Source organism: Mustelus asterias, chromosome 11 (assembly GCF_964213995.1).
Source record: "Mustelus asterias chromosome 11, sMusAst1.hap1.1, whole genome shotgun sequence".
NCBI lineage: Eukaryota > Metazoa > Chordata > Chondrichthyes > Carcharhiniformes > Triakidae > Mustelus > Mustelus asterias.
In genome coordinates, this window is record NC_135811.1 from 36,398,834 (window position 1) to 36,412,568 (window position 13,735).

The following is a 13,735-nucleotide window of genomic DNA, read 5'->3' on the forward strand; positions in this document are numbered from 1 at the left end:
CTGCACTGTAGGGATTCCATGAAAAGGAAGACTCTGTTTTCCTAATTTTCTACCTTCCTCCTCCGTTCCTTTCCTAAAGGTGTTGGGTTTGGATAGAATGTGGTTGCATGGGAGCAGGTCATTCTGGTTGCTTACACTAAAGGCATTCTTCCTGCATGAGGTGCGATGGTGAGCTTTGGCTGATGTGTAGAGGGCTTCGGCATCGAGTTTGATCAACCAACACGTGCACACATGCCCTGCCCAGCACCAATCACTGCGCAGAGATCAGGAGCAGGATTTTCTTTTCCTCTCCTGTAGGCCAGGGGCACATAGGTCAACTGCAGCATCCAAACGGAGACACGTTAACCTGGGGGAAAGACCAGAGATCTAACCTGACACACTCTCTGATCAGAATGGCTGAGTGCCAAACACGGCCACGACTTTCTTCACTCAGCTTATCAGGAGCACAAAGGTTGAGTGACCTAACAGGTATCACACTGGATGTGAGCTGAGCACCATCGTGTACAATCAGGAGCATTGCATGGATCATCATTCACTTAACACACAGTGTACAGAGATTGGGAATTCTATGAAAGGGAAGGAACACGTGTGAAGTGATTAAGAATGATGGAATTCTGAACTTGGAAGAAGGCGATGGCCTAGTGGTATTATCGCTAAACTATTAATCCAGAAACTCAGCTAATGTTCTAGGGACCTGGGTTCGAATCCCGCTGTGGCAGATGGTGGAATTTGAATTCAATAAAACATATTTGGAATTAAGAATCTACTGATGACCACAAAACTATTGTCGGAAAAATCCATCTGGCTCACTAATGTCTTCAAGGGAAGGAAATCTGCCGTCCTTACCTGGTCTGGCCTACGTGTGACTCCAGAACCACAGCAATGTGGGTGACTCTCAACTGCCCTCTGAAATGGCCTCGCAAAGCCACTCAGTTCAAGAGCAACTGGAGATGGGCAATAAATGCTGACCAGCCAGCGACGTCCATGTCCCACAAATGAATTAAAAAAGGACCTTTTTTTTGGACCCCACTTGTAAACATTGACTATTGTTCATATTGAAAATCTGGGTTTGCACTGCTCGGTTCTTCAGCCATTATGTTAAATGATATAAAAATCTGATGCAGTGTGCAGTCAAATCTACACTATGAACTCTTTCTCGGAGGAGCACAAAGGTAGAAAAAACTGATCTCTAATTGGTTATTGATTCTCATCCTCATCATTCATTCTGTTCCTCCTTGTGATAAAACTGAACTTAGATTTATACTTGATGTGGAGATGCCGGCGTTGGATTGGCGTGGGCACAGTAAGAAGTCCCACAACACCAGGTTAAAGTCCACCAGGTTTATTTGGAATCACGAGCTGCCGGAGCGCTGCTCCTTCATCAGGTGAGTGACGAAAGCTCCGAAAGCTCATGATTCCAAATAAACCTGTTAGCCTTTAACCTGGTGTTGTGAGGCTTCTTACTCGATTTATACCATCATGCACCAATGGCTTACACTTACGTTTGTTCGCTTTTTAATGAACTCTTTAATCAATTTCTGATCAAGCAGAGCAACAGACAGTGATGCTTCTCACCAGATCTCCCATCGTTTCAAAGAGGTACCCCCCTATCCCAGTGGAAGCTTTGGAACATGAAGTTCAGAAACGCTCAGCTGATGAGGGCAAGCTATTTCGGGAGGAATTCAATGTGAGTTTTGTGACTTTCTGTAATCTGATTCTATGGCAAAATGAAGGAAGTGCAAACTTGGTGAGCCTTGGTGCTGTTCTGGAATGCATTTAAGCATAAAGACACCTCTGTGTGTGTGTGTGTGTGTGTGTATATATATATATATATATATATATATAACATGCTTCCTTAGTTGGCAGGAAGTTTGGTCAGTTTCCTGACTGCTGATCTACCAGCTAGAATAATATTTTCACTGTACTTGTAAGAAGTGCACAGTTTAATTATATTTGCAAATGATGACATAGGATTCTGCAACAAAACATTTTCAAGAGCAAATTCTTGAGCACTAGGGTGACAGCATAATGAATCAGTGTTCCAAAGCTCTGTCATGAAGAGTGGAATGTGAGTTGGCAGTCGCATTTTTTCACAAGGTTAGTTCCTGATCATTTTGTCAGGGTGAAAGCACTCAGTAAAGTTGAGATATTTCTCCAAAGACAAGGTGTGCCACTCACTGAATGAACCCAGGCCATTCACACATCTCCAATTAGCCAACTGAGGGGCAGTGTAGGCAGAGACAAAGGAACAAATATAACTCTCACACCCTCAAAAAGTGGTGAAGAAAATTGTAAAAGTGACACTCTATTTTCCTTAATTTTTCTAAGAAAATAATTTCCTTTTAATTAAGAACTTGTCTCCCCAAGGTTCCTGATCCACATGCTGCTAGATAAGAGACAGTAGTCCCAACATTAGAGCATGCTCCATTTACCTGGCCATTAGACGGCACGGTGGCACAGTGGTTAGCACTGCTGCCTCACAGCCCCAGGGACCCAGGTTCGATTCCCAGCTTGGGTTACTGTCTCTGTGGAGTTTGCACGTTCTCCCCATATCTGCGTGAGTTTCCTCCGGGTGCTCCGGTTTCCTTCCACAGTCTGAAAGACATGCTGGTTAGGTGCATTGCACCAAACAGTGCTGGTTAGGTGCATTGCCGGCGTGTGGCGACTAGGGAATTTCACAGTAACCTCATTGCAGTGTTAATGTAAGCCTTACTTGTAACTAATAAATAAGCTTTACTTTTTAGACCGGCAAGGGCACACTGCAACAGGGGTGGGAACATTGGCACAGTTGCAGGTCTCAAAAGTGTCCTGGCTGCGGTTGAAGAAAAGCAGTCAGAAGTAGCCAAGGCCTGAAGATCCACTAGGTCCCTGTAAGAAGAAGACGAGGCATATTTTTGGCCCCCCTTTTGGCCATTAACCTCTAATTTGAGAGAGTTCCAGAGGGGAAGCCCATCACCAGCTTCTTGGGGAAATCACCAGAAATACGTGACCCAGACTTAGGAAAACGAAATTGTGGAGGGAAGGTTTGGGAGCGGTCCTCCTGTCTCACTTCATTCACGAGCCTGTATCTATTGCACGTACAGGCCCAGGCCCATCCATTTGTGGAAGTCTAGAAAATCACTGAGCAAATAAAAAAGGGAGAAATAAATACAAGATATCAAGGGTTTCCATGTATTATTCTTCTGGAGCTTCCAGGATATGAGCATTCCCCAACTGTTACTGAAAGTAATAGTATGATACACTGAACGGAAGAAATTCTAAGACCAGAATTTTACACTACATCCGAGGCGGGTTCTGAGTAGAGAGAAGCACAAAACTGCATGGACAGGATTCCCTCTGGGATCCTATCACCCAACCCAGACACAATTTCATGCTGGGGCAGACAGGGCAGATGGGAAGCCTGCCCATGTCCCTGTTAAGGCCTTTAAGTAGCCACTTTTCCCGACCAGTCTCAATTTTTACGCAGGTAGGCACCAGTTGGATCAGGGTGCCAAATAAAAAAGTTCACAATCTTGATTTAAGGTGAGAATTTGGGGTGGGTAGGGGAGGCGGGGAGGAGTCTCAATCAAAGGCCCCTGCAAATTTGGGGCAGCCTTCCCTCAGGGACTTGGGAGTCCAGCTCTCCCTCCCCCCTCCCCCCTGGTCATCACTTATGCTGAGATCACTTCCCTCCTGAACCCCCCCCCCCCCCCGCCCCCGGGCATCCCTGTCCCTCCCACCTCAGGACCTCTGGTACTTCGAAATGTGGTCCTGGGATTTAGGCTCAGGCATGGCACTGCAGTACCTCTGCTGGCCACTGCAATGCTGTGCCTGGAGAGGCTGGAGAGCTGTCGGCCAGTCTGATTGATTAAAAGCTCTCCGAGGTGGGATTCCTGTCCAAGGGCAGACAGAAGTCCTGCCTGCTGTCAGTCAATACTCAATTGGGTGTAAAATGGCTTGTCAGGAGTCGGCAGGGATGCGTTCCCTGCTGACTCTCAGGATGGCAGACTCACCATCCTGAAAATTCAGGCCTAAGACAACCTGCCTTCATAATTTCTTTTGAGGCAGTTTCTGGTAATATTCATCAAAAACACAATACATTGAGCAGAATTTTACAGCCCCTCACATCAGTGGGATTTTATCATCCCACCAAAGCCAATAGACTTTTGGATAGTTTGCTATGTTTTCCAGCCCTATCGTGGCAGTGGAGTAAACCATTATGTGGACTAATTACCTGTGGGTCATAGAACTTAGAACCTCCGATGTATGTCCTCTGCCGAGATTTGAGAAAGTACCATGCCATCTGAGTCCGCTGTCACCAACATCCCAAACCCATAACACGTCCGCTGCACGGGGAGAGAAGGCTGATAGCAGAGAGAAGCGGCACGGTGGCGCAGTGGTTAGCACTGCTGCCTCACAGTGCCAGGGACCCGAGTTCGATTCCAGTCTCGGGTGACTAACTGTGTGGAGTTTGCACATTCTCCCCGTGTCTGCGAGGGTTTCCTCCGGGTGCTCCAGTCTCCTCCCACACTCCAAAGATGTACAGCTTAGGTGGATTGGCCATGCTAAATTACCCCTTGGTGTCGGGAGATTAGCAGGGTAAATACAAGGATTGGGCTTGGGTGGGATTGTTGTCAGTGCAGGCTCTATGGGCCGGATGGCCCCCTGTTGCACTGTAGGAATTCTATGAGAAGCATCCTGAACCAAGTGCACAAGGACAGTGGGCCTAATTTTAAATCTATTCCAGTGGATGGGTTTTGAGCAAATTCAGGTCTCTGCCCGCAAGTCAGCACAACAAAGCCCCAGGGCTCCAATTACCTTTGCGCATTTGTCCAATAGTTTACTGTATGTTCCCGACCCTGAAGTTTGTAAAGTTGCTGCTCGTAACTTGACTGTTAATTGTTCATTTGTTTTCACTGCTGGATACTTGTGACGATTCATCTCATCAAGTAACTGAATTAGAAAGTGGCATGTTTTAATCCTGGGCTAAGTTAGTTGACCACAACATAGTGGTGATGTTGAGAATGCCTCATATTAAATGCTTAGCCTGGAACGGGTAAGAATATCGTGATTCTAAGTTTTCCAGGCCATAGAAATGTAATTACCAGGTCCAATAAAGGGGAGACTGGTTGTTATTAAAAATGTGCAAAATGGAGTAGAAAGTGATCACTGGTTTTTAAAAAAAAACCTTTTTAGCCACTTTGGGGGGATTAGACTTATCTTGGCTCCCTGAAATCCCAGTGCTCCCACACAAGTGCTTGTTTCTTGTTTGAATGTGATCTGGTGTGCAGGATTTTGGATAGGATCACCATAGGGGTGAAACTTGTAACAATGCAATGCCCACACTATAACACTTAATATTTTGTCGCTGACAAGATAACCTTGACAAGTTAATCGATGTTCATTCAGAACTGAGAGTACAGAGAGACTAATACTTCAGCATTTTGCAGCATTAAAAGTGTAAACTTAGAAACATTGAAAATAGGAGCGGGAGCAGGCCATTTGGCCCTTTGAACCTGCTCCTCCATTCATTATGATTATGGCTGATCATCCCACTCAATATTAAGTGGCTCCTTGTTTTACCATTAATTTTAGTTAACACAGCCGTGGCACTGCACAATTCTAATGATTTTTGCCTGGTTTGCTACAGTCTCTGCCGATTGGAACATTAGTTGGATGCTGTGAAGCAGCAAATAGAGAGGAGAACAAGGACAAAAATCGATATCCCAACATCCTGCCAGGTAAAGACATCATCTTAGTTGCCCTCACAGGTTTTCATTTCCTCAGTTAAAGTTCTGTACTGTCTTACATTCTGTCTTATTCATTTGAAACTTAAATTGTGAAGGAATAGAGAGAGCATGTTTGTGCTATCTGGACAAGGTTTTTTTTAAAAAACAGTTTCATGGTACTAGCAGAAATTATTATACGTCTTGTGCCGGTGCAACTTACATTTGTGTTTAAGGTGGAATTGTAGCAATGACCATTAAGATTTAGCTTAAGAGTAATCTGGAATAATTTTAGTCAGTTTTGTTGCTTAATATGTGTTAATATTGCTGCAAATATTAGATTTGCTGCACAGCGCTCTATTGACATCCTTTCACCGAGTATTGCCTTGAGATGTCTCGCTGTCACTACATATCAGAATGGAGATACCATCTGCAAAAGTTCCCCTCCAAGCCCCACACCATCCTGACTTGGAAATATGGTCGTCGGGAACCTCCGTGGTGGGCTGGGACTGGGGTGGGGGGGGGGGGGGGGGTGGAGTGGTGCAGCATCACCTTCAGCGGGACCAGAAGATCCCTCCAGCGGGAAGGGCTGAAAAATCCCACCCTGCAGTGCTGTTCCTTCACTGTCGTGGAATCAACATCCTGAAACTCCTTTCCTAGCAGCGTGGGTGTACCTGCCCCAGATGTACTGCAGCAGTTCAAGTAGGTGGCTTGCCACCACCTTCTTAAGGGCAATTAAGGATGGCCTAGCCAGTGACGCCCACTTTCCATGAAAGACTTCATTAAAAACCTGATGATTGGATATAAAACCAGCAACCCAGGAATTTAAAAAAAGTAATGCCCTGGCTCTACTCTGAATGCTTTGTTCCAAGATTCATCTGAAGTAGAATTTTCCCAGAATTTTCCCCAGAAAGAAGAGATGTGATGTGGGGGGTAAATTTACCAATATTCATCCCTAGAAAGAAGTTACCATCTAAGGAAGCAAAGCTTAGAAATTCAGTGCAGCAGCATTTTAACATCACTATCAATCTGCTCTTTCCAAGCGTGACAGCCATTGGAAGTGCAGGACTAATGAAATTATTCTGTAGTGTAAAATGTCTGTTGCAGTGACAATGCTGCCAATAACAGCACCTTTGATGGCATGTTTGGACTGTATATGAGATGAACCAGCTGATAGCAGTAACACAGTGGGTGCTAGACCCATTTTTGCACTAAGTCTGCTTGAACTTTTCTAGATAACAGGCAAGATATCCGGGTAGAAAATGAGTTGTGCTTTTTGAATTCATTTTGTGCGCTTGCTGTGGATTTTTTCTGCTAATCTGGTAAGTAACAGTACCAATCAGCAAGTAAATCACTTGAAATAATTCCATATCATAACAAGGAGACCATCGATAAGGATTTTGCATTTGCAAAAGGAATAGTAGATGGAGTTAGTAAATCATGAATTTCTTTGTGCAGTAACAATGAGAGGAAAATGTATTTATTGTGTCAATCACAATACTGCAGTTCATGCCTATTGCCAGGTTTCTACTGATTAGATAGTTGGCCATGTATGCTAAAACTGAACTTCAACATAGGCCCACAACCTCTTGCTCCCATTCGGGACTGGAGCCATAAGTTTACATGGCGTATGCTTTCCACACAAACCCTTCCCACATTCATAACTTTGGGATGCAAGAGAAAAGTATGGACTCTCGCCACGTGTGTGTTGTAGCCGTGGCATCTAATGTACTGCTTTGTGATTGCATTTTGCAGAGAATAGATTTGTATTAATGCTTGGTGACTCTTCGTTCATTTTGTTGCCAGTATAATAAACTTTATTGACTTGCAAACTCTTCCAGATGACACTTACCGAGTGACTTTGACAGCTATAGATGGGGTGCCAGGCTCTGACTACATTAATGCCTCATACGTTGATGTAGGTGTTCATTCTTTTTAATAAACTATTATTTGTAATGCATTTAACTCTAATCAGCATATCAGAAAACAATTGCTGTGCAAAATATAAAGAAAAGTAACACGATGTATGTATATGGCAGGCTACAGTAACTTGATCACAAATACTAAATTTTTCCTCTTAGGGTTTTAAAGTGAAGAATAAGTTCATAGCAGCTCAGGGTAAGTGACTGTTAACATCACCTGTTACTTGTTCTTTGTATTATTCACTCATAGAAGCTGTAATCTGATAGTAATAAATGTCAGATGATTTGTAATAATTGCTTTCAGTAACATGGCCAGATAAACATAATGGATTTAATATTTGGCACCATAATCTCTTCCATTCATTAAGAATCAATATTATATTTCAATGTGGTTTTCCTCTCAATACACATACATCAAGAGTGCCATTTGATGTGAAGATGCTATTATAGATTAATAGCTAGTCGCACTAATGGTAAACCATTATATGTGCCCCAAGGTCCTTTTCATTTGTGTTCATATAAATATATATGTATAAAACAATATAAATATAGATCTTGGGAACAAATGGAGGCAGAAGTGCTACTTTTATTGACACGATGGCACAGTGTTTAGCATGGCTGCCTCACAGCGCCACAGGGACCCAGGTTCAATTCCAGCTTTGGGTGTCTGTCTGTGTGGAGTTTGCACATTCTCCCCAAGTCAGTGTGGGTTTCCTTTGGGTGCTCTGGTTTCCTTCCATAGTCCAGAGACATGCAGCTTAGGTGGATTGGCCATCCTAAATTGCCCTTAGTGTCCCAAGATGTGTCTCTTAGATGAATTAGCCATGGTAAATGTACAGGGATACGGGGATTGAGCCGGTAGAGAGCCTGTGTAAGTTACTCTGTGAGTCAGTCGGTGCAGACTTGGTGGGCTGAATGGCCTCTTCTGCACTATAGGGATTGTTTGAAAATGAGCGTCATTTCAAGGATTAGTTTATAACATTGGCATGGACTGCAGCAGTTCAAGAAAGTAAATCATCACCACCTTCTTAAGGGCAATTAAGGGTGGACAACAAATGCTGGCCTTGCCAACGAAGCCCACATCGCAATTTTTTTTTAAATTCCCCCGAAGGCTGGATGTAAAACCAACAACTCAAGAATTGGAATGTTTTGTCCTGGATTTATTCTGAATGCTTTGTTACAAGTTTCATCTGAAGTAGAATCTGTGCTAAATTCACCTCAGAAAGGAAAGATGTGGGGGGGGTTAAATTTACCAACACACATTCCCAAAAGGAAGCTGTCATCAAAGGAATCAAAGCTCAAGAGCTCAGCGCTGCAGCATCTCCAATCTGCTCTCTCCAAGCGTGACAACCTGTTGGAAGCACAAAATGAGCGAGTTTCAGTGATTAATGCATATCAGTCTTGGCCAGACTTGTTCACTGCCCATAATTTAAGGTAAATTTAACCCCCCCCCCCCCCTCCCCCCCAACATCTTTCCTTTCTGAGGTGAATTTAGCACAGATTCTACTTCAGATGAAACTTGTAACAAAGCATTCAGAATAAAGCCAGGACAAAACATTCCAATTCTTGAGTTGTTGGCACTGACACTGGGGATTTAGTCAGCCAGATAGGCAGGCTGAAGCCAAAACTACTGAGAAATCTACGCTCACCTGTATTGCTTCCATTTGTCCAGCATACAGTGTACACATTCCTCCCTGTTTACAGTTACCAAAATTCAGAGCACTTTGATGCAGATAAAAGACAAAACTTTGGGCTCTCCAAAGCGTTCACAGCGATAGTTTAACCAATTTAGAATTGTGCAGTTAATCACTCAGTTGATTCTCCTGCCAAGCCCAGGTTTGAGTCCACACTTGAGTGGGCAAAATGTGCCAGGAGTTCCTCACTAGTGACATGATGAGGGCATAACTCTCAGTAATATGTGCTATTGGCACTATTCTCCTAAGCACAGAATGGACACCCATCAAGTTCTGTTGAATGGGGGCTCCACCAACTGGAGAATTAGAGCTTCATCCGTTGCCATTCGCTTCTCTGCACCTTAACAATTTTGTCATAAGCCCTGGGTTGTAAGGCCTAAGTATGAAAACGCAATTTATCATACCCAGCATGCTTCCAGCAGCTGTCAGTGCAAATCTCTGAATTTCCTCGCAAGTCTTACTGTGGATCTCTGTGTACTGTATTCTGGAAGGACCCACACACAATACTTTTCTTCATACTAACCAGCTTGATCACCTTGACCTCTAAATCTAGAGCTGTATATTCAGCTTCCTTATCACCAACTGCATAATTTAGGCTCTGATGTGAGTGGCTTTGATAAAGAAGAGTGCCCACCATCCACGGTGTGGTGATTGATCTGTGACATGCTCACTGGCAAGTCAGTGTTGTCATGAAAACATGCTTTGTGTCAAATAATGATTTTTAATCCACCGGAGGAACGCTGAATTGAACTTTTAAAAACAGACTTTTAAACACAGAGATTAAAGGTAACTTGAGCTGGCGGCTAAAGACGGCTACCCCCAATTTGTCACAATCCACATTCCAATTCATTTTGTTGGAGACAACTATTTCTGAAAAGATCCATTAAGGAAAATGTTTTGGGAAATATAAGTGAGCCACATAAACTGTTTCCATTTGTAAGGCATCAAGGCAATAACTTGAGGCATTCAACTAATGGGGACAATCTAGAATGCCTAATTGGTTGGATGACAGGTCCCTAGCAGAGAGGGGGTCCCCAGACATGAACTCATCAAGGTATAATGGGAATGCCTTAAACACAATCACTTGAACAATAGAACCCTCGCTCTGAGGGAGGGATTCCCCATAATGAACTGATTCAAGTTGCAAGAGCGAATACACTAGTGATGACCAAGCTTGAATCACTGGGTGATGGGCCCAATGCAGGTGTGTTCTAAGCTTCTGCTTTCTGTGCAATAAGAGGACAAGCAGCTGAGGTGCTGAGAGACATGACTTGAGTGGGGGTCCTCCCTCTGTCTCCAACCCACCTTGCAAGCTTCAAACTGTTTGCTATCTGTGACCATCCTGGGGCATGTCTGCTACATATGGAGGCTTCTTGAAATAATTCAACCTAGCAGCACCTTCTCAAGGAGAACAACCAAGTCAGCAGCTTACATTTTTAAATCAGGAGCATTAAGACCACCTAAGGAAAGTCACGAGTCCACCGAATTCAGGCGGATGCCAGCCGAGTCACCAAACTACAGACTCTACACTCCTTTTATTTTTCTGGACTCTAATCTATTGGTGTGAATGTGTGAACTTGGAGTATGTGTGCGTGTGAAAGTCAGACTACGTTTTATTATTTTGCTTAGATCAGTTTAAGTATAATAAAGCTAATCTTTTTCTTTGTTGAACTCAAGAAAACCTGTTTGTTTAGTTTTTCACTGTGCTTCCTGCCAAGTCAAGATGGTTACTAAGTTGATCCCCAATGCCCGTCTGTGCATGCACACTTGTCCACGCATACACAGAAAACCGGTGACATAATTGGCAGGAGACAGTAGCAGCAAAACTCTAACCTAACCTGATAGCACAGAGCGGGTGGACACCAGGACATGATTGATTCCACATTGACCAATATCAAGGTCATATGCCACTTTCCGGGGCGGGGTGATATACGTAAGCCAATCAGAGCTGGGGACGCAGGGCTGAATGAATCATGTGTGGTTGTAGCAGTTTGGTCTCCGTTGAATGAGGATAAAAGTTACCAACCGAGACCGAGAAGGGACACCATGAGCAGGTCAAAACACCAAATCGGTGCCCAGAACAATGACCTGCTGCATCGTTGGCTGGCCTCCTCCAGTTTGGGGAGCTGTTGGGTGAACGTTGTTGGGAGCAATGCGAGTTTTTTACTGGTTTGGAGATGCGTGTCCTCTCACAGCATCTGTATTTGCTTAAAATATCTTTCAAAATTCATGGGAAAACATCTTTAGTAGTTGTTTGGTAAGTATCTCTGCTCCTAGCTGCTGCCTGGTCCATTGCTCGCAGAGTAAATCAGTACAACTTGCACATGCACAATGTTGGTGGCAAAGGCAGCCTTGGTTTTCTTCTGATCACAATGCATAAACAATTAAATACTCACTAAATTAGCAAGTATACCCTTTCCAAACCAAAACCTGTTATGGTCAAACAAGGAAGGAGAGGGAAAAGAGGGGAGCAATTTGACCCTTCCTCGCCTGATCATAACAATGTACACTTTCCTTCCCTATCTGTAGCTGGTTCTCCTTTTGCCACCATTCCAACCAGCACTAGGTTCTAGATTTTGCCAGATGGGGCACTGCTACTAGGGTTAGGACTTTACGGAGCAACCCTAAAATGCCTCAGCAAATGGAACACGGGCACATTATCTGGAGAGGTTCAAGACAACTCAGCCAAATAATTATCATAAAATATAGCAGAATCACAGAAGCCCGGATTTTTCACAAACTGTCAAATAAAAACAGCAATAGGAGTTGCTGTTATGCAAATTGATCTGGGGAAAATATGGTTCACCATCAGTTCAATTGAAAAGGAGAGTAATGTAAAAAAATCATATCATGCAAGCACTGAGGTTTTGTGAAGTTACCTTTTTATGTGGATTGATTTCTGAAGCAGGTCCCTCACTTCTATCTCTATTCCCAAAAGGTCCCAAAGAGGATACTGTTTCAGATTTCTGGCGAATGATATGGGAACAGAAATCCGCTACCATAGTTATGTTAACAAATGTAAAAGAGAAGAAGGAGGTGAGTACGTGAACACACAGATTACATTATTGAAAACATGAAATTCTGCCTATTTTAAATACCCTTTGATGTGAGGAATATGTATCATTGATTTTGATTATTAGTTTAATATTTTCACCAATAAATTGTTTTTTAAAAAATTGTTCTTAATCAGTTTTCGCTGATTCACTCAAAAGATTCCAGATTCCAGCTGGTCCCATTTCCTGGAATACCTTTGTTGTGAAACCTCAATGTTTAGCTTGTCCAGCGACAGGGCAGTGCAGCAACAATTAAATTGCCAGAAATATAAAATTAACTTAGATTTTAAATTAAAATATAATGTCAGCAAATGTATTTTTAAGTTTAATCTACGAAATGAGTAAAAGGAATGAAGACGCTTCTTTCTTTTGCAAAAGGATTAGGTAGGATTGGAGTCTGAATCATTGAATGGTTTCAAGAAGATATATATTTCCAATAAAAAGGGGAAAGAGGGATACGGGGAACAGGCGGGGAGGTGGATTTGAGAGCAGGGAGAGATCAGCCATGATCTGATTGAATGACAGAGCAGGCTCGAAGGGCTGAATTTGCATGCTTCTGCTCCTAATTCCTGTGTATTACAGGCACTTTTCAAACTGTAATCAAGGGCTTGACTTTCAATTTGGGGTCAGGGAGCCGACACCCAAATAGTTTCCAGGTGCTGACCTCGTGTATAGTTTTTCACAGCACAAAAAGAGGCCCTTTGGCCCATCATGTTTTCACCAGCCATCAAGCACCTACCTATTCTAATCCTATTTTCCAGCATTTGATCCATAGTCTTGTAAGCTATAGTGCTTCAAGTGCTCATCTAAATATTTGTTAAATGTTGTGAGGGTTCCCGCCTCTACCACCCTTTCAGGCAGTCCAGATTCCAGATTCCCACCACCCTCTAGATGAAAAGGTGATCCCTTCTAAATCTCTTACCCCTCACCTTAAATCAAAGCCCCCTGGTTTTTGACCCACTCTACTAAGGGGAAAGGTTCATTCCTATCTATCTATATCCCTCATAATTTTGTGCTCCATTCAGCCTGCATCGCCCATGTGGCACAATCTTCAAATATAGATGCCCTAATTGGGCCAGCAGGGGTTCATGCAGATCACATTTGTCAAAGCCAACCTGCAGCTGTCTTGTAGAAGAGAAGAGGCAGACCATTGGAGGGCCAGCAGTCTCACTACAGACAAAAGTGGCCAAACAGCCAACTGAAAGATGCTGCGCCCAATCCGGGACAAAAACTCCTCGTGACAAAATATTTTGAAAGAAAATGTTCTCCACATTGCACCTGGCAGCTGCGCATGAACGTACTTCAGACAGTTTGGATTTGGCAATGTACAATTTGTCATTCAGGCCCGCCCCAGCTTGTTA

General features: G+C 43.4%; 1 protein-coding gene across 6 annotated transcripts in view; it reads left to right on the top strand.

Moving 5' to 3' along the window:
• Nucleotides 1-13,735, top strand: part of ptprea (protein tyrosine phosphatase receptor type Ea) — a 221,154-nt gene that overhangs the window by 159,355 nt on the left and 48,064 nt on the right. For 4 of the 6 annotated variants that reach the window (XM_078223445.1, XM_078223446.1, XM_078223449.1 and 1 more), the window contains 5 exons: nucleotides 1,548-1,687; nucleotides 5,630-5,720; nucleotides 7,547-7,623; nucleotides 7,787-7,823; nucleotides 12,260-12,357. In XM_078223445.1, the coding sequence (XP_078079571.1) occupies nucleotides 1,548-1,687; nucleotides 5,630-5,720; nucleotides 7,547-7,623; nucleotides 7,787-7,823; nucleotides 12,260-12,357 (443 nt within the window). The remainder of the gene's footprint in view (nucleotides 1-1,547; nucleotides 1,688-5,629; nucleotides 5,721-7,546; nucleotides 7,624-7,786; nucleotides 7,824-12,259; nucleotides 12,358-13,735) is intronic. The other 2 variants (XM_078223447.1, XM_078223451.1) reach the window with 1 other exon arrangement.